The following is a 20,496-nucleotide window of genomic DNA, read 5'->3' as shown; positions in this document are numbered from 1 at the left end:
CAACACCATTTATCACACGAGTAACACGAGTCATCACGAATGAACCCAAACGGAACTCGGTAGCAGGTATGGCCAAACGGAGGCAAGAAATCAATGTAACCTTGAAGGATGACTCATAATAACGTCTAAAGCATTAACTGTTAAGAAAGTTAAATAGTTTATAATCTAACGGGCATATAAAACCACTGTTCACGTCGACTGGTTCTGTAACTGCCAGCCGCTCAATTATTTACATGGCTGAGCCCTGCCGTCTATAATTTGGCATCCATCCACGGTAATGTGGATGGAAAATAATTCGTTTATGTTGTATTGGTTTATACACAATAATTAATGGCGTATAATCAAGAACGTCTTTAATGAGAATTTAATGGTTCCCCAAAACATCGTGATTGTGATTGCGTAAGGAAAATCTTTAAACATTGCTGGCATAATGCCAAGTCGTCCATAACGGTAAACCGTCTGCTGCTGTATGTATTGCATGCATTTCCGGTCGGTGCAGACTTCGCGGCATGAAGCGAGATAGAGTGTCTCGATTACCCAGTACTGGACGATAAGCGCAACTGACGTTTCGGGGTCAGGTGACCATCGTGATTGGCGAGCGAGCTAGGATGGTTTTGTGTACCTTTTAATAATATTATGGGATTAAGGGGGTCATGGATGACAACATCGGCTTTACATTTTATCCCAACGTTGAGAGTCAAACCCGGGATATATGTTGATTTGAAGAACCATTAGTTCCCCAATCATGGACCAACCATGTGCGAAGGGTTTGCTGTTACCGGTCTAAATCAGTAAATGGCGGGATGATTTTAGCGGTTTCTAGCCAATTTTACAGTGTTTTGGTCACTGGAAAGCATTGCAGGAAAGATCCAAAGATATGACGCACCGCAATAAGTAGGCTAGACTAGTGCTTAATCTCTGAATAAATATATTTTTTATATAAACAAATAATTCCATTGAAATTGTGGTGGTGTGTGGTCATGTGCTCAACTCTAGATCTCAGGTCACGAATCATTTGAAGTTAAGCGTAATCGAGCTCGGACAGTGCTTTGATGAGTGACCGATCTTGGCAGCTTGACTCCGGAGAGTTTCTAAGACTTCAGTCCTGCCCTACAACGAAGCACATAACACGTGGTCTCACCTTAGACAAGTAGGTTTGTTCAAAAATACCTCTGTTCACCCAGCAGAAAATGGATACGCGATGGAGTAAGTAACACTAACCTTCTAACCCATAACAGACAGCTTGGGTTAATCGGGGTAATGGTAATCAGATTGTTTGGGTGCTTCGAGAATGCATAGGGCATGGAGTAATGCGCGTGATTACTAATAATTATTATTTATTATTAAATTTAACAAATCTAGACTCGCCTCATTTGAGGACTTTGCATTGCAATAAGGGCTGAGCGTAAGGGAAAATAATGCAGTTTGGGGACTATAGGACAGACTACACAAAACGTTCAAATTCTTCGAGAAAATATTTCTATCGTATCACGATATGCTCCTGGGATATATTCATCTCGTGGTGTGGCCCATTTCTATGTCATCCCTTTGTATAAGGAACTTGACATCTGAATCCATCAGCAATATCCTGCAGAATTCCCCTTGCAAGTGAGTGTGTTTGGATGAACGTCTAACTTTACCCCAAGACGTATATTGAAAATACGTCTTTGCTTTACCGTATTGTCATTCAAAGCAGACTCATAAAGATCTCGCGGTACTTACAGGGTCCAGAGTCTATATGATTTCCGTCTGGAAATCGAAGACCCATAATGATATGTGAGTTGATATGATATGTTTCCTTCAGAAAATATTTAAACCGAGTGGTCGCGTATTTGCCTCTTGTACGCTCGCAAGAAACCAAGGTCAAAGTCATGGTCAGCGATTCATATACTGCTTATGTTTCCAGGTTCGACCAAGCTGGCTCTCAATATAACCAGTCCTCGCGAGCGGGAAGTAAAATGAGTGAGTGAATTTAGATTTACGCCGCACTCAGCAACATAGCAGTTTATATGGCGGCGGTCTGCAAATAATCGAGTCTTGACCAGACAAGCCAGTGATCAACAACATCAGCATCGATCTTCGCAAGTGAGAACCGATGACACTTATCAACAAAGTCAGCGAGTCTGACCATCCGATTCCGTTAGTTGCCTCTTACGACAAGAACAGTCGCCTGTTCTGGCAAGCATGGGTTGCTGAAGGCCTATACCATCCGGAACTTAACGGAACTTCCCAGGAAGTAGAAGTATTCCAGCAAAAAAGTTGGGGATATTGAATTTACAAAAATGATAAAATGCGAATGATCAAGCCAAGGAGACGGTGAGGAAAAATTAAAGGGAAAATGTGACAATTTATTCCTTTCCTTTGAAAATGTTTCATCTGTATGGAAATATATTACTTTTCTCATATGCAATGGCACTGATCAGTGATATGCTCGCAAATGAATTATCCCCTACTTTTCTTTGATGGTGTATCATGTTACCATATCCCTAGTAGCATAGTACTTAATTTTCCCTCGGTATACTCTTTTCAAAAAGACTGGATATATAAACAGCAATGTGTCAGGAAAATATATTAAATAGCAGTCGAAACAATACCATGTTTGTGTTTGCTTGTTTGGGTTTTTTAAAATCTAATTTAGTAATGAATACAAAGTGAATCATATGTTATTATTTGGACTATTGTGTTTTAATCGAATATAAAAATTATCAAATAATGAGGATTTATTGAATTTGATTCTTTATATTTTCCATCACATATTTTGTCCACAGTTTCTAAAACGTAGACTGTACACTTTTATCAAAATAATTAGCCCTATGACGACAATCGTAAAAGATGAAGTCGCAATTATTTTGTAGAACCAATTTTCAAAGATAAGGTTCTAAGATACCTAACTGACGAGCAAAAGAAAGTCTACAGGTGTAATTGTTGCTGCAATCCCAAATTTGCGTTCTGACTAGTATAATCATTGAAGAAAGGTGACTGCACAGAACGCAACCATCACGTTTCATGTTATAAAATACAACCAGAATCATGTGTACGTGTTTCGTACGATTTTTCGCAAAATTATTGTTATTATTGTCCAATGTACGGGCACATTTCGTGAAGACTGAACAATCAATTGACAAAAATTTTACAAGAAAATGCCCAAATTGACGTGGACTCAACGAGAATGCCACGGGAATGTCACAAATGGGTGCTTTCAGCTATATTGCAAGGACTTTGGGTAGCACAAGACAAACCATAATTTAACTGTTTAACCGTTTCAGTAGGACAGGCCATCCATGTGATCAACCCAGAAGCCAACCACCCAGAGTCTCAACACTCCAAGAGGATCGCTGTCTGCGGGTTATTTACCAACGCAACCGGATGTTGTCGGTGACGTCATCAACAGCCACATCACTGGGTAATCGCGTGAGCCGATTCGCAGTGACAAGACGACTTCGTGCTGCTGGCATACGGGCCTTCCGGCCGCTGTGTGGAATGGCCTTGACTTTCCTGCATCGTAGGAACCGTCTGCAGTGGTCATTACAATCATCTACATGGTTATTGATACAATGTGATTTTGCTGATAAAACACGTGTATTTTAGTGTGCTTCAGCATACATGTTCCATTTCATCAAAAGGTTTTGGTGACTGTATCTTTTTGGAAGACACACAACCTGTGTACTTTCTTTTTCTCATCAGTTTATATGCCTTTCTAGCTGTTATGTAATTTGCAGACTTTGTATTTTATTATCAAATTACATTTTTTCAAAAACAAAACAAAAACAAACAAAAACAAAACAAAACAAACAAACAAACAAACGAACAAAAAACAGGTAGAAGTATCTCCTAATCTATGACTCAACGCCAATACACGTAGCGTATCGACTATCGCTAGCTTAACATATTTTTATCGAATATTTCCTTTACATTTACTGAAAATAAATACATTATACATTTATGCGATGCACATTCTGAACTTACAATTTCTCGGCTCGTGACACAAATCAGAAATGAGTCGGTCTAATGGAACAGCGGGATGAACAATGCAGGTACACCTCTGATCGATATCTTATTATCATGACCACAACGCGTCATCAATGATAACTGTTAGGAGTATAACAAGGCATCAAACTATTGACGTATTACAGTTGATGAGTCTCTGACAGCAATTAATCGTTGATGGAAACGAAAAACTATCACTGCATCGATAGAATCTGTGACTATTGATATTATCTGAACTCCGTTGATATAAGATAGTTAATAATTACACATTCTTTTGGGGAAGGAACACAAAATTTCATGCTGTCTTCCCTGGCCAAATTTGGCAATTCATTCTACGTCAGTGCCATCGGAGCGTGCTTGCGATTTTGTTACCGCCCAATGATCAACTTTGTGTGCTGAACGTGTAGGTCGCTTGATGTTTCTTTAAAAAAAACTGGAGTGAGTTTAGTTTTACGTCGCACTCGGCAATATTCCAGCTATATATCGGTCTGAAAACAATCGAGTCATACCTTTTGGCTAGGAACATAGCTGCTCCCCATGTTCTTGGAGAGTATCATGTCATTGTTTATAAACTTATGTACCCAACTAAGTGGAGAATTATTTTTAAACGATATTATAAAAGCCGAAGTTCAACATCAGTCGCAATTAAAGGTTGAACTGTGAAGATTCTAGATCTTCTGTAAATTAACAAGTTGATCCTGACATGTCTAGGTTTTGTAATTACTAATAATCTGCATCTTCTGTGATTATCCAGAGTATACATCTTATTTTTTATGATTCTTCATGGTACTTTGAGAAGTATTAACCTATGTTGTAAATTACTGTAACCCATTGTCTTTATAAGCAAGCATTAACTCAAGTAAGGTGCACTGACACACAAAGCGCCGAGCTTGCTCATCACCTGCCTCGTCACGGGCAGGATAAACTGTCCGTCCAAGAAGGTTCTCTAAACCAAGATTTTAAAACATTTCTGTAATGCACCCCAATATTTTCCAAAATTCTAAATCCCACATGTCGCTTGGTCTTCTTTTATGTTTAAACATTTCAATCAAAATGAAATAATTTAAAACAAAAACGAAAACAAAACTAAGCTTTGGTCTTAGTAGGATCCTGAAATCCCCATGTTCAAAGTACCGGGGCAAATTGAAACAGCTCAACAACAATGGCCAACCTACGAGTCCAGGAACTCGACCTAAAATGGTCTTAATGATTCTCTACCGTTATACCCTTTCAGGATACAAATAGTACTTTCTGTTATTAACAGACGCAAAACAAATTACTCTGGGGAGGTATATTACAGTTTCGCATGGCATGAAGACACTGAAACCATCGCAAACATCAGAGCGCCGAGGAACTCCCCACTGAACAATAATTACACGCACAATACGTGAACACCACAAACGCTAACATGTCCAATCTGTAAACTGGTCGGGGAGGGACTTTCTTTCAAGTCTTGATAGGCACTAAGAATTTATGTACTAGTATATAACCTGTTTGAAGTCTGGACAGGGAGACTCTGCGACATGCGTGGGAAATGACATCGTCCTTATATCTTGGGTCAACAGAATGCGGGTCTAGGACAATTCCCACCCGGGCAAATGCCACCCGGACAATTCCCACCTAGGACAATTCCCACCCCAAAATAAAAGTAGCACGAAGAACATGATTCAGTTTCAACATTTATTTATTTTAAAAACACTTGATCTGTCAAGCACTTGCTCACAATACATATTTCTCAATGTTATTTTAATAAATAGGTCTCCTTTTGGCACCATCTCTGAATATGTATATTGTACTAAAGCAGCACCCAAGCTCAAATAAACTGGTTTTATAAACATTTGATCTTCATCAAGTTTATATTTTATCAAAGTGAATATTGCACGAAGTAAAAACTTCATGTGGTATGGTGGGGATTATAGTGAAAATAACGGGATGGGAATTGTCCTAGGTGAGAATTGCCCTAGGTGGGAATTGTCCAGGTGGCATTTCTCTTGGTGGCATTTGTCCGGGTGGGAATTGTCCTGCTCTCGCAGAATACGTAGGAGTGTGACTGACAGAAGTTCCCTTTCTTCCATAGCATAGAAGGCACCGGTAGAGCTCATGGGGTGGCCAAAAGCTTGAATACTCATAACCAGGCATGTTATAAATATATCACTTTTATAATGAACTGACGGATGTGATGCAATGTTTATATCTCAAATTTGGTACTGTACATTTTAGTCGAGCTGTGAACTGCATACGAGCAACAGTTAAAACAAACAAAAATTAGTGTTCCTCTGAGTTTGTCTTAACCTAGGTTTATTATATAAGCAAGTAAATGTCATTAACACTGATTTTGTCTTCTTGTTCATGTACCAACCAGATTTTCCTCCGTAATATCCTTTACGGTTTAACATTGTTATTAAAATCAGTGATTGGGATTGGTTTAACAAACATAGATATAAACTTCTACCTCCTCGGTGAAAGCCACTAACAAGGGAATGGCAAACCTAGAGAAAATACCACTACTAACCTAGCATTCGAACACACTACGGTAGGTGTATGTAATTGAAGTCTTTACCGGGATTTGCCGCTCTTTGGGGGGAGTGAGTGATTTGGTATATACAGCAATGTATGAATATTTTAGCAATATTTATGAAATATCAAGGGACACATTGAATGTGCTTGAATCATTGTATCCACGAGGAATTGAACCCGGGCCATTGGCGTGATGCTGTTGGCTTTAGCCACGAAGCGACCCACCGCCTGCAGATGGATCGTTGTCCTACAGGAAAGTTCAAAAGGTTCTGTTGCAGATGTGTGTAGATTTCCATACTTCCCCTCTCTTTACAGTTTTGATTATTGTTGGGTATTACTGTGATGGGCGCAGCTTGTGGCAGGATAGATCACCTTTTTGCGAACATCTGTGGTGTTCAATAGTTGATACTATGTGCTTATGACATGAAGACCTTGTACAGTAGATCTTGCAATGGTCTGCTGTGGTTACTGCAAGTGTTTCATTATTTACTTCTATCTATTTCATCAGGGATGCTCTATTCTGTATGAGTCTCGCTGATTCCATAAAACAAGGCATGGGCGCAGTGGGTTATTCAACTGGCAGCCTACTTATTGCCACATTATAATATGACAGGCCTACAGTGTACCAGTTTGTCTTGACTTCAGCTGAAAATGAGAATTGAGTATCAAACAATACAGGGATAAGATGTCACCCTGGTAAATTCCAGACTACTACAAAATATTGGAAACATGTAATCCACTAGCTTCAACGTCAAGCCTTTAGGTGAAAACACGTAACAAAGCATGGAATGTATACAGGATAGTATTTGATACTTTCCAGCATATTTCAAAATATCAGCGACATGCAGGACACCAACTTTCAAGTTTGACTTCAACAGACAAGTATTGATTATACCACAAAGAAATGTGATACTTTCAGATTACTAAATATTAGAACTATGGTTTCCAAGACAATAAATAATTGTCCATATGCTACTGAGAAGAAAGTTTGTGAACACATAGTTCATTTTCATATAATCTTCCATGGCAAGGTAAATATGATAGTATTAAGAAAGAATCCAGACTTCTTCTCCTGAAAGTGTCAACACAAGTATATACTCTACATCCTAATTTCAATTACACCAATTTGTCACCTTTCATACGGATGATTTAACAAATAAAATGCTCATGCATATTTTTAGACTTTTATTCAAACAAGAAATATGTATTATTTACATTATAAGCGCAACAACAAAGAATAAATATATCTATACATGGAGACCCTCTGATGGAGGCCTGCTTCTAGACCAGAGAGAGAGAGAAAGTGACAATCGTTGGGACGGATGGTTTACTCTGTCAACGTGCAAAAACACGGGAATAGGACAACTAGAATAAATGCAAAACATACGTCTCATTCATCATATCATATTTGGACGGAAAATCCTGCTTGTACAAGATGAACTGAAGGATGATGAATACGTTGACATACATATAACATCATGTGGGAAAGTAAGGAATCCATAATGGGGTCACAAAGGGACGTCAGGGGTTGTAAATGCGACCATGAAGGGACACATAACAACTTAATACACATCAAAGAACTACTGAAAAGTACTGAAATATTTTGCACAAATGTGAGAGGTAAGATGAACATCATTAATAGCCAAAATACTGTCAAAACTCTTTTCATTACTGACAAACCTACAAAAGAAGTTAGTGCCACTGACTCTTTGGCAATCACGTATCACTAATTGCTTCTGTCCACTGTGCCTGTTTGTTTTCGCATGAAAGATTTCATTAATAGGGCTTTCACGTGCTTACCTGTAAGCAATTTGACTGTTTTACTGCAATGTTTCTTAACCTGTGTTTTTGGAAAGATAAAACAAATTTGCATTTGACATGACACTGTGCATATATTCTTTAACAACTTTTCTTTTTGAAAACACTGAAAATCCCTAATTATTTTTGATTAACTTTCACCTCAAAATATTTAGTTCCACTGGTCTTTTCTTCAGTTTCGCGCCCAAAATAAAACACAGTCTTGAAGGTAGGTACCAGTAAGTAGAATACCTTTCGAAGTAAATATTGGTGGAAGGAGAAGTATGTGCTTTGCTTACCTCAACACAAATGCTTGTGGAATGTTAAAAACAGCTGATAAAATGGCTGTATTGACCCTGTGAGTGCCTTTTGTGATGGGGTGGGGGATGGGGGGTAGGATGTGTGTTCGAGACTGTCAGAGGAGATGTGAAGATGTAAAATCTAAGGCACAATAACATTCATCACAAGTTGACACAAGCCATTGGATGAAGTATCTAGGCTGGATTTTAATACTTCAATAGGATAAAGTATCTAGGCTGGGATCTAATGTATCACAAGATGATACATGCAGTAGGATGTACCAGTATGTATCTAGGCTGGGATCTAATGTATCAGAAGTTGACACATGCAGTAGGGTGTTTGTATCTAGGCTGGGATCTAATGTATCAGAAGTTGACACATGCAGTAGGGTGTTTGTATCTAGGCTGGGATCTAATGTATCAGAAGTTGACACATGCAGTAGGGTGTTTGTATCTAGGCTGGGATCTAATGTATCAGAAGTTGACACATGCAGTAGGGTGTAGTATGTGGGATTTATTCTGACATACAGAAAAAAGATAACTGCTGCACACATTTTCAAAACTCGAAGTTACTGAAACATCAACAAGTGAAATCAACACCATCAAAACAAAAACAATACTTGTAAACAAACTTGGACTAACCCGTGATAAGTCAGTAGCCACCTACAAACTCGATTTCAAGGCGGCTTCTCGTGCATTTACAATAATGTAAGAAACACTTGATCATCTTCTAACTTAGGATAGGCTTTTGGGATCAGACTAATAACAATTAATTGAGATTGTGTTTGTTTTTTCCTAACACTGTACTATGACATCTGACATACAAGTATGGCATTGAAGGAGAGTGACAAAATGTGAAGTGGTTGGGTAACATAATAAAATATTACTAAAGTATATTTCTGACTCCAAGATAAAGAATGTGTGCCAATTTCAATGATAACTGTGCAAATGTTCAGAAAGGAAGTAGAAGCAAAAACGCAATCAGAATAATGACTACAATGGATGGAACACCTATTATTTGTTTGGTAAAAATAGAATTGGTAGAATATCATGTTTAAACATGTCGTCATGGTAAGACACTGAGATCACAAGAAAAGTGTATAATCAAGAGCACATTAAAGGATGCAACCATCCAACAACATATTTATTACATCATGTGGAATGCACGTGAGATCGAACACTTAAACTAACAAGTATGAGTAGAAAAATAAGTGTTTTCTACCAGAGAAAAATATGCAATTTACACAGGCACAATAATGATAAATTGATCTACATAAGCTGACTAATTATGTGACTTGCCAATTCATAAATTTACTTACAATCCCACTTTTGCAGTTTGAAGGAACAAAACAGTTCATATCAAAGCACAACTATTTACATGTCTAGTTGGCTATATGAAAAGATGAAAACTTATATATGTTACACATTGGAGATGTTAACAGAAATTTCCAATAACACGTGATTGGAAAACTAATCAAAACAATTTCACTGAAAACAAACACAATCATAACTTTATACATATTTGCATCACAGATTGTTTTTTTTTACAAGAATGAATGAAGACATATCTACATAAGGTTACATGACATGTATGTTACACAAAATATTTTGTTTAAAAAAAGGATTGAAGACAGGAGTGGGATATACATGGCTTTCATGTCTAAAGATCAGATATATTTTGTGTTTGAAAAGTTCCACAAACTGAACTTATGAACTGTATGTTAAATGCCACTTCCTTGCTGCAAGGGTGTTAAGACAAAATACCACTGTCACAAGCCTCAAATGTAAGCTGATATGCCTGGAAATGGAATATAAAACAATATTCATGGATTTACATACACAGATGAAGTGAAACTTGTGGATGGAATAATTCACTTCTATCATACCTAAGCGACTTTCTGATGCAAAATTTATACATAGATAGTCATCTTCCAAACACCAACAGAAACATAGGAAGGACTTGCAAGCATAAAACTGAAAAAAATATTTTTCACAAATATTCAAACCCATTTGATCAACCAATTACCTACAGAAATGACAATTGTCATCAAAATTGCCATTCTTCTGAATTTGCCATTAAACTTACAGCAATCAACATTTTGTAATTAATTCTTTTCATTCAGAATGGGAACTTAATATGACTAAATGCTTGAAGATGTTGTCATGCTAATAGTATTTCATTCTGCCAATGGTTATTTCAACATATTTTATAAGAAAATCTAATAACAAATCATGGCTTGAAGTTCTATCTTTAAGTTTCATTAAGAGAATAAAATACAGATAGACTTAAAATGTATGTAAACTGATTTTGGCAAGAAAATCATTGCAGTGTCTAGTAAAGCTTTTATACCATGTACTTATCTGAAGCATTCAAATGACTTGAGGAATGTTAAAGTCTGATTTTCTTTTTAAGATATTATTAAACAGAGTTGAAACTTGGACTATTGAACATCTGAACTACTCACTGAGTTTGAATACTTTTCCTCATAAGTACAAGTAAACCATATGACCCAACATTTGGCATGACAGCAGGAATAAGCATCCAATATTGAGTGAGTGAGTGAGTTGGGTTTTATGCTGCTTTTAGCAATTATTCCAGCAATATCACAGTGGAGGGGGGAACACATGAAATGGGCTGCACACATTGTATCCATGTAAGGAATTGAACCTGGGCCTTTGGTGTGACTTGCAGATACTTTAACCCACTTCCGCACACGCAATATTGACTAAAACCTGTCCCAATAAAAACTTAGGAATTGGTTGATTTCTGCTTGCATGCTGCAACAGTTAAAGTATCATGAAGTGAACTGTCTGAATACAGAGAGAAAATAAAGAATGTTCAATGACTAAATTTTATGTTTTTATTTTTATTTGCATGAGAGTGGTGTTAAACAATATGTGTTTTGAGAACTACAATCTCACAGAGTTTTTCAATAACAATGATAATAATATAAACTTCCAAATTTATGTTTAGGAAGCAAAACACTAAAAAATGACATAGGATTTCTCAAGCAACAAATTTGGGTTGACTGAAATCAAAATTTCCAGATGCCACTTCAGTTAAATAAACAAACTGTGCTTACAATATGTAAAATTAAATATTTTGTCCGAGACTGTCTTACCAGGTAGTTTAAATGCAGATGACAAATTTTTTCAACGATACTTTCAATGGTAGAGCCATTCTACACTGTAGAATTTTCCTGAAATACACATATCCAATGTATACATGAATCTGATCTTGCTTTCATTTTTGTAGCCAGACTTAATACACTTATGAAATTGCAGATTCAGAAGTTTATCAGTATATTGAAGTGCAGTGCTTGAATTCTCTAAACTATTAAGTAGAGCTAAGTGGCACTTATTCCACCTCTGTTTTGGGGATACAATTCCATCATTCCTTCAAGACAATAGTATACTCAGCAATTTTAAAGATATCAGTCTGAAAAGTGTGAGCCTTTGTGTTATGAGTTGAAAATACAGCCTGTACGTTTCATGTTTTTAAATTATATTTCCTTCGATATCATTAAAAAGAATTTCAAGAACTCTTTTAGTGATATTAAAAATTAAAAATACATATGTTAAGTTAATTAAAAAAAATCCAAAATATTTCTCACCTTTCCAATTGCTAAATGGCATTACGTATATGATTGGTATACACAGCAGATTGTAGTTACAGCAATAGAAAAATAATTTCAGAACAATGATCTATGAAATATACACTGTAAACATATTTCTTGCTGCATACTGTCTATATGGTCTATAGACATGTAAGAACTGTCAGTTTGAGGCATTTGTCTAGTGATTACTTTTCCCTGTTTGAGTAAGTGCGCTTGGCTTTTCATGCAACCAATTTTTCAACAATGAACCGGTCATTTTTGATAGGGTGGGTTAGTCAGAGCGAACCAAAAATGCTCACCACAAAACATGACCGTCTCAGAGGAGGGTCAAAACAGACATACAGAGGGACACACAAAAACAAGAGTTTCTAACAAAATATAATAACGTCTTTGTCTCAGAAAGGGTCATGAAAAAGTGTACAAGAACATGAAAAAAGTCACCCTAAAGATGACAAGCTTCAAGGAGGTCATTATCATCTGTACATAGGTGCATCATACCCCCGTCCCCCTATTCCTACAAAACTGAGGAAAAACAAGAATTACTGTTTAAGATTAGGTTATGAGAACCAGTTACATAAACCTGTCAACTTACATCTATCACAGGGTGTTCAATACAGTGATTAACCGGTCTGCAGAGCTGCAGAGCACAATTTGACTTAGGATGGGTAGAAATGTACAAGGTTGAAAGACAATAAATGTTCTGCAAGACTTCTGAAGAACCAGGCAGACCATATGAACTAACAAACTGCATAATACTAACACAAACCGTTCATTTGAAAACACGGTATAACATATCACAGATGCTAACTTGACAGTATTTGTCACTGTTGTATTGACCAATACAAATATTCCATCTATTTTGACAGAATGTTATCACTGAATATACTCTATGTTTAGCTGTATCATGAAGTTCTATAACTATTTCATTTTGAAAGTGTCTCAATTATATCATTAAATGTCATTACATGTCCTTTATGCTCCTGTTGAACATATATGTCAATGATTTCAATCCCAAAACGTATTGGCAAAATATGCTACCCCTTATCACAGGAAAAGACATAATGACCAGACTAAAATGAAGTGTTCAAATGTTTGGACATAGGTAAATTAGAAAAAAATATTTTTGCCATCTCAAAAACTCCAAACTATACAGAAAAATATTCAACATCAAAGATCACTCACTAGCCTGCTATTATATGGTTCCCATAGTAACAATTTGATAATTTGTTTGTATGGTTGCCATGGCAAAGTAATTATCACCGTCTTCTGTATATGTACATATTTGCATGGTTACACCTCTTCCTGGTCTCATCTCATCTGTACCATGATGAATAAAGCACTATACGACATGATGTATATGGCTGCAATCATTGGTGCCATCAATGGCTGGTCTATAGGCACGGATATGGAATGAATGGCTGTTGGACAGTGATAGACATTCTTCCATTGCATCAGACTCTTGTGAGATAACAATCCTTTGAAAGATTCATTAACAAGATTATAACAAGCTGGCCTTCCTCGTTTGTTTGTTGCATCATTTTGTTCTTGCATCCCTTTCTTTCAGATGACAAATGTTGCCAGCATTGTCTGCAACTGATACCTTTTCCCATCACAAATGGATTGCACCTCACAGTCTCTCACATTCACTGTCTCTCATTGAGACAATGACACTGCTCTCATCTCATCAACAGTCATGTCAATCTCGATTGTCAGTATCTCTTCTGTGGTGTCTCTCATCGAAAGTCATTACTGACCTATCTTATGGACAGTCTCTCACTGACTAATTATGCAACACTACCACCACCTTTAATTTGCCATATCGTTTGGTCCAATCAACCCTGTTTTGATCAAACACTAAATAGTGGCCATCTGTGCAAAATTATGTCGGAAAGCGGTGTTAATCTTTAAATTGTTATCATCATCACTGATACTTGATGAAATGAGCCTCAGGAACACTATCTCCTTTTGACACTGTTTCAAGGTCATTGTTGACACTGTTTCAAGGGCACTGTATGTCTTTGACACAATCCATCACTGACAGTGTCTTTCTTTGCCACCATCTCTCATGGACACAGTCTGATTGACATAATATTTCATGGACAAAGGCTCTTTGCCACTATCTCTCATGGACACTGTCTCCTTGTCAAAACATCATATGGATGCTTACTCCTTGGCAAAGTATCTCAAAACACTGTCTCCTTGACAAATTACAGTATTTCATGGACAAAGTCTCTTTGACATTATCTGTCATGGACACTATCCCTCATAGGCGTCTCTAACTTCTTATAAATCAGAAAATCTGAACCATTTTTCAGTCATTCAGTTATTCTTCGAAGTTCTGTCAGACACCAATGAATCTTCATAAATTGTTCCATTACTTACAGAGAATATCACTCATAAGGATAACATCATGAGACCAACAAGGACACAGAACAGTATCCAAAGTGGACAGCTTCCGGCAATTTTGAGCCATAGATGAGACAATAGCATCAGGACTTTTCTGAGTCAATTTTTAGGAAGCAAACACATAAGATCTTATTACCCCACAAGTCAGAGCAGAGTCTTGATCAAATGCCATATTCAAATGCTACAGGTTCCACAGAAAGCATCAATGAGGACAATCCAGTATTCCAGTGTTCAGATTCTCCCAGTCCTCAGGAAGAAAACGAAGATTGTATCAACACATCTGGAAAATGAGATCAGCTCAAACAGTCTGTAAGTTTTGACTTATATCTGTTGTTCAGATCTTCTAGTTGTCATTCAAATAAAACAATATCACACAAAAGGTTTAAGTCATTCAGTTGCTATCCTGTAAGATGCAACAGGATGAGGCCTAGCTCCTTGTGGCTTTGATCTGTGACTGGGCTAGGTGGCATCTGGGCATGGGATGATGCCAATCTCTACCAAGACACTGAGGGTGATGAAAACAATGTAGAGGAGAAACATGATGGCTCCCAATGTCCGGCTCATCTTCCACTTGCTGGCGGCAATGGTGACAATGACTGCCACAAGCATGATGAAGAGGAGGACAATCGAACACAGCAAGCCCTTGCTGCTCACATCAATACCTCTACCTCCCTGGATAATGCTCCACAGCAGCCAGGGCACTGGCAACCTGAAAATATACACACTTGTTCTTAGCTTATGTTCATCTCATGCAAACATTGAACAGTGCTGTTTCATGTGATCTCAGAACTAACATTTTACTTTTTTTTTTATAAATACAGAAGATTGCATGTAGGAAAATATCATACAGGAAAGTGAACCCACCATGAGTGAGTGAGTGAGTGAGTGAGTGAGTGAGTGAGTGAGTGAGTGAGTGAGTGGGTGGGTGGTTGGGTGAGTGAGTGAGTGAGTGAGTCATGACAATCATGGGATACTGGAGACCAATTCTAAACCGAATCTTCATGGGTTGTTTCAAACTGACTTCAGCAACTCTACAGCTATAGGACCCTTGTGGCTACTGTAGGTTTCAAATCCCAACTGAGTTGGATCTGGCATTCTATTGTCAGTTTACTACAACATCAGTGTTAAGTACTGTTCTGACTTGTAACAGACAACTGCATCTATCATGTGATATACCTTTGCATATCCATATCAAACATTTCATGATTCATCTATCTCAAGGAAAGCCTACCCCACAGTGATGTCAAAGATGTTACTCCCCACTGAACTTGAAACGGCCATGTCACCATATCCTTTCTTGGCAACAATGACGCTTGTGATGAGATCTGGGATGCTGGTTCCAGCTGCCAGAAATGTCAGTCCCATTATCTGAAAAGGAGCAACTCAGGTCAGGGTCAAGGTAAAACAAATTGATGCCCAAGCTGAAAGGCAAATGTGTTCAAGGTCAGCTTACTTAACCCTCTCACATCCCTAATTCCCACCCCATCCCCATCCCCAACCCCACCCCACCCTGCATCAGTGTAACCTTTAACCTTTAAACTTTGACTTGGTTATGTACCTGGAAACTGCCGTCTGATTTGACAACAAAAAATAGCAATGGTTTGACATTGTTGTCCTGCACAGGGTTATTTAAAAACATGAATTCATGTTCAGTTATACCATGAATAGAAGTTTTCATTTTGCTGTATATCTGTTTGAATAAAGGAAAGTAACAGGGCCAGAGGTTGGGAATTGTGGTGCTTTAATTTTTTTGTTATAGTTGTTTTTACTGTTACTATTTCAAGTTCAAAGAAAGATTATTTGATTGTGCTATATATCAGTCTTGGTTTTTGGTAAACATGTATCAGAATTTTCTTGTTACATTTTACTCATCTCGGCAACAAATTGTTCAACAAATTGATATGAATAATTTTTAAACGTTGCTGTGACAAGCACACTAAAATCTGAAGTTAAGGTCATCAAAACTTAGGACACACTACCTGTCTTGCAAAGGACACACAGTTCATACTGACAAAAAATTACATTTTTTACTGTGATCCTTCGTTGCCTAGTGGATTAAACCAGCAAGATAGTAAGTGAAGGGTTGCATGTTTGAAACCAAACATCATCACAATATATTGGAAGTTTTCAATATTGTGATATTTTACAATCATATTCAGCAATAGCAAGACAAATTTAACTATATCAATCTTTAAAACCTGTACAAATAAAATACTTCAAACTAAATGGCTATTCCTAGGGCATTCCATAAGATATTTCTACGATATTCCTGAAGATTATCAAGGCAGTTGACTGTAGAAGTTTTTGTTCTAAAAGAAGAACCCATCCGAACAACACAGTGACATCACTATTACCAAGATTCAAGTATCTGACTAGCTCGGAGAATACAACAGCAATTAGGGGCTCCTTATAAAACAGGGCACATACTGAACAAATAAGACACTGCACATTGTGATTTTATTTGTTTGAAGAACTTAAGAAAATAAAGTGATTTGTTGCATCGAGGGCGATGAAAATTTGAAAATTTACTTGTTCAAGCATAAAACATGTCACAGAAGTCATTTCTCACCCCGAAATGAACATAAAATATGTCACAGAAGTCATTTCTCACCCCGAACATTCTCCATAGTGTTTGAACACATCTGTGATGTCCATTCAGTTTACCTACCTCAGGCTTGATGTCAATGGCTGTTCCAGTCTCATTTGCCAACCACACCAAGACGTAAGAGAAGATGGCAATCGACAAGATACTTCCAATAAAGGAGAACGCAAACCACTTCTTCTTTTCCTGAAAGTAAACACATATTTCATGTATTGTTTTTATATCATTTAAGATAAGAGTGACTTCAAGAAATCAAGTGTTTCTCATACGGTAGAGGTTGGTTACATACAAAGAGCTGATGTGAGGAATGGAACCTGTGCTCTTAGTGTAGCAGGCAGTCAGCTGAACCACTTGGCTAACTGAAAGCTCTATTTTCATTTATTAAATCCATTTATTTACCCATCTTCTCTTTATGAATTATTTTTTATAACTTCATCACTTCAGCTGATAACAAGGTTCCAGCCTACTTGAGTTCCTTCCCCAGAAGAAAGCAAAATAGGTATTTTCTTTTCGTAATTGATTTCTGGATAAGTGTAAACATGGATGAAAATATAATTTATTTAGACAATGAGTATTATCACTTCAGTAGTTTACGGGTATTATACTTTACTCTGTATATCACTTCAGTAATTCACTGCACACACACAATTCACTTGGTATATTCAGATCAGTAATTCACTGGACATGTACAGTTCAGTAATTCACTGGGTACATTAACTTCAATAATTCACAGTGCAGAGACACTTCAGTAATTCAACTTGGCATATTCACTTCAATAATTCACTGGACACATACTCTTCATTATTTCACTGGGTACATTCACTTCAGTAATTCACAGTGCAGAGACACTTCAGTAATTCAACTTGGCATATTCACTTCAGAAACTTTCTCCATAAACTAAGTTGCTGCTTTAAGATATAATCAGTAGGGGAACAGTCAGTAATGGTTGGGGAAAGTGACAACATTAACTGTGATCTGTCTGGCAAACATCTCATTAACTATCCACTACATGCATATGGGTTCTTCAGATCTTCATTTAAAAATGAGACTCAAATAGATGTCCCTTCATCTGACAGTATCTTCAACTAACACACAAGGCAGTACTACCAAACTTCTGCATGACACTTCAAATATTAATGGAAATTCATCACCTGTCTAAAGAGCTTACTGGTACTTATGAATGTTTTCTTACCTAATAAAATGCTGAACAAAAATAGTTAGAGATTGTCCTTGTTTGTAAGCGGGTGGATATTCTTTAGAAACAGTACACTAAGGCTTCACTACAAAAAAAAATCCCCAAACATATGACATCTAACACTTAGACCTCAGTATATATCTGGACATGTTTCCACAATGCAGTAGTTATATATGTAGAACATACTTAACTTTAACTGACATGGGACACTGGGCATGGTCATGAATGGATGTTATGCCCAATTAGTTGATATTGCACTGAAGCCATTCTCAAACAATGCTATGACGATTGATAATACAAGGTATTTATCATAACAGTATAGTGATATAAAACCCTGGTTGATCAAGGACGTGACTCGGCAGTTTTTCATCACAGAACCAAAAGCCCATATTTTTAATTTCCACTGAGTCATTGCTTCACGTCAGTCTAGCAGTAAAAGGTGTGGCCCCAATTTGATGATGCATCTCACAAGTGCCATATAATGTAACAATTGGTATTTGGCATTCTAGACTGGACACAAATACTAGACCCAAAGTGCACACTTTTTGATTTTGTTACTTCATGAAATTCTAATCAGCTTGATGAAGCTCATCAGTTTTTGACATTTGCATGATTGATAGTCTACAAACTCATTTCAGTCAAGATAAAAGCTTAAGTGCTTATTTCTTGAATGTATATGAGCAAATACCTATGTATTGATTACAGGTCCTGCATGCTATAGTTGAAATATGCCAGTGCTGGCCATATTGTCTGCTTCAGTTGACGCACACAAGACCTATTATTGATCTTGGATCGATTGACTGATTGATTGATTTGGAAAGGCTTAGTTTCCACATCACATATTCAATACATAGTTAACAATGTTGCGATATATGTTCAGGGCCGATCTAATGACTCAGTCATTTCTGTGTTATATAGATTGGGATATAAAGTGCTCTAAAATGTTCTCTTTTCCCAATGTTGTTGTCTTTGCCGTGGAAACAGAAAGAAAGCAACACCCATAATCAAGAGTTATGTCACGACAGTTATGGAGATGAAATATGCATGATCTTAAATATTTAAATATCAAACATTTATTTCTGACAGCTGTTCATGGCGAGAAGATTGAAGTACATTGGTCCAACCACTGTATCGACCATTCCACAAAGATCAAGTTTGGTCTGAGTTTTCTTGACTTATCTACAGTGATAGATGGTGATATCTCTTCAATAGTTACTCACATTTGAATTCCACAACAAGAACAACCATGGTGATTGTCTAAGTTTCCATACAACCAATGTTGGAAGTAATAAAAACGTATTACTGTAAACATGTAAAAGAATAACTATCAAACTTTAAAAAATCATGTTTTCTTTAAATTCTTTTGAGCAGTATACAGTCGGCTCATTGAATCAGTAGTCAATGAGCCCACTGATCAAGATTCAGTCAGACTACACAGTAGTGATAACTCTGTGATCTGTCTGACAAACATCTCATTAACTCTCCAAAACATGTATATGGGCTCTTCAGATCTTCATTTAAAAAGGAGACACTCAAATAGACGTCCCATCAACTAACAGTATCTTCAAGGCAGTATCTTCAACTAACACACAAGGCAGTACTACCAAACTTCTGCATGACACTTCAAATATGAATGGAAACTTACGGAAGTTTTCTTATCTAATGAAATGCTGAACAAAATAGTTAAGAGATTGTCCTTATTTGTGAACAGGTGGATATTCATTGGAAATTGTACACTAAGGTTTTACTACAAAACATAAATCCCCAAACAGATGACATCTAACACTTAGAGTTCAGTAAATATCTGAAAAATGCTGGTGTTACATATGTAGAATATATAAAGTGCCAGACTCTAGCAAACTAATAAATTTATTATCAACAAGACCAAAATGTTGATCAGAGATCCAATTCATCATTGGTGCAATAGAAGGTTTTTTTATAACTGTGTTATATTCCAGTCCGGATTGGTTGTATATTACATTTTGTCATTTCATTTTAAAAATTGTCTGAAACAGCAAAAGGGCATATTGTAAAATTGAATAAACTGTGTATACATCACAGAACATTACACTGGTC

The 20,496-nt window shown here is 36.9% G+C and overlaps 1 protein-coding gene and 1 long non-coding RNA gene across 2 annotated transcripts in view; both read right to left on the bottom strand.

Moving 5' to 3' along the window:
* LOC137278448 (uncharacterized) overlaps window positions 1-20,496 on the bottom strand; it is a 106,045-nt gene that overhangs the window by 254 nt on the left and 85,295 nt on the right. The gene's annotated exons all lie outside the window — the stretch shown is intronic.
* LOC137278447 (sodium/potassium/calcium exchanger 1-like) overlaps window positions 7,676-20,496 on the bottom strand; it is a 35,970-nt gene continuing 23,149 nt past the window's right edge. The window contains exons 6-8 of the mRNA XM_067810777.1: window positions 17,292-17,411; window positions 15,855-15,991; window positions 7,676-15,332 (exon numbers count right to left, since the gene is read on the bottom strand). Coding sequence (XP_067666878.1) covers window positions 15,083-15,332; window positions 15,855-15,991; window positions 17,292-17,411 — 507 coding nt within the window. The 3' untranslated portion in view covers window positions 7,676-15,082. The remainder of the gene's footprint in view (window positions 15,333-15,854; window positions 15,992-17,291; window positions 17,412-20,496) is intronic.

Source organism: Haliotis asinina, chromosome 3, assembly GCF_037392515.1.
Source record: "Haliotis asinina isolate JCU_RB_2024 chromosome 3, JCU_Hal_asi_v2, whole genome shotgun sequence".
Lineage (NCBI taxonomy): Eukaryota > Metazoa > Mollusca > Gastropoda > Lepetellida > Haliotidae > Haliotis > Haliotis asinina.
Note: the sequence above shows the minus strand (reverse complement) of the source record. Positions and strands in the feature narration are given on the sequence as shown.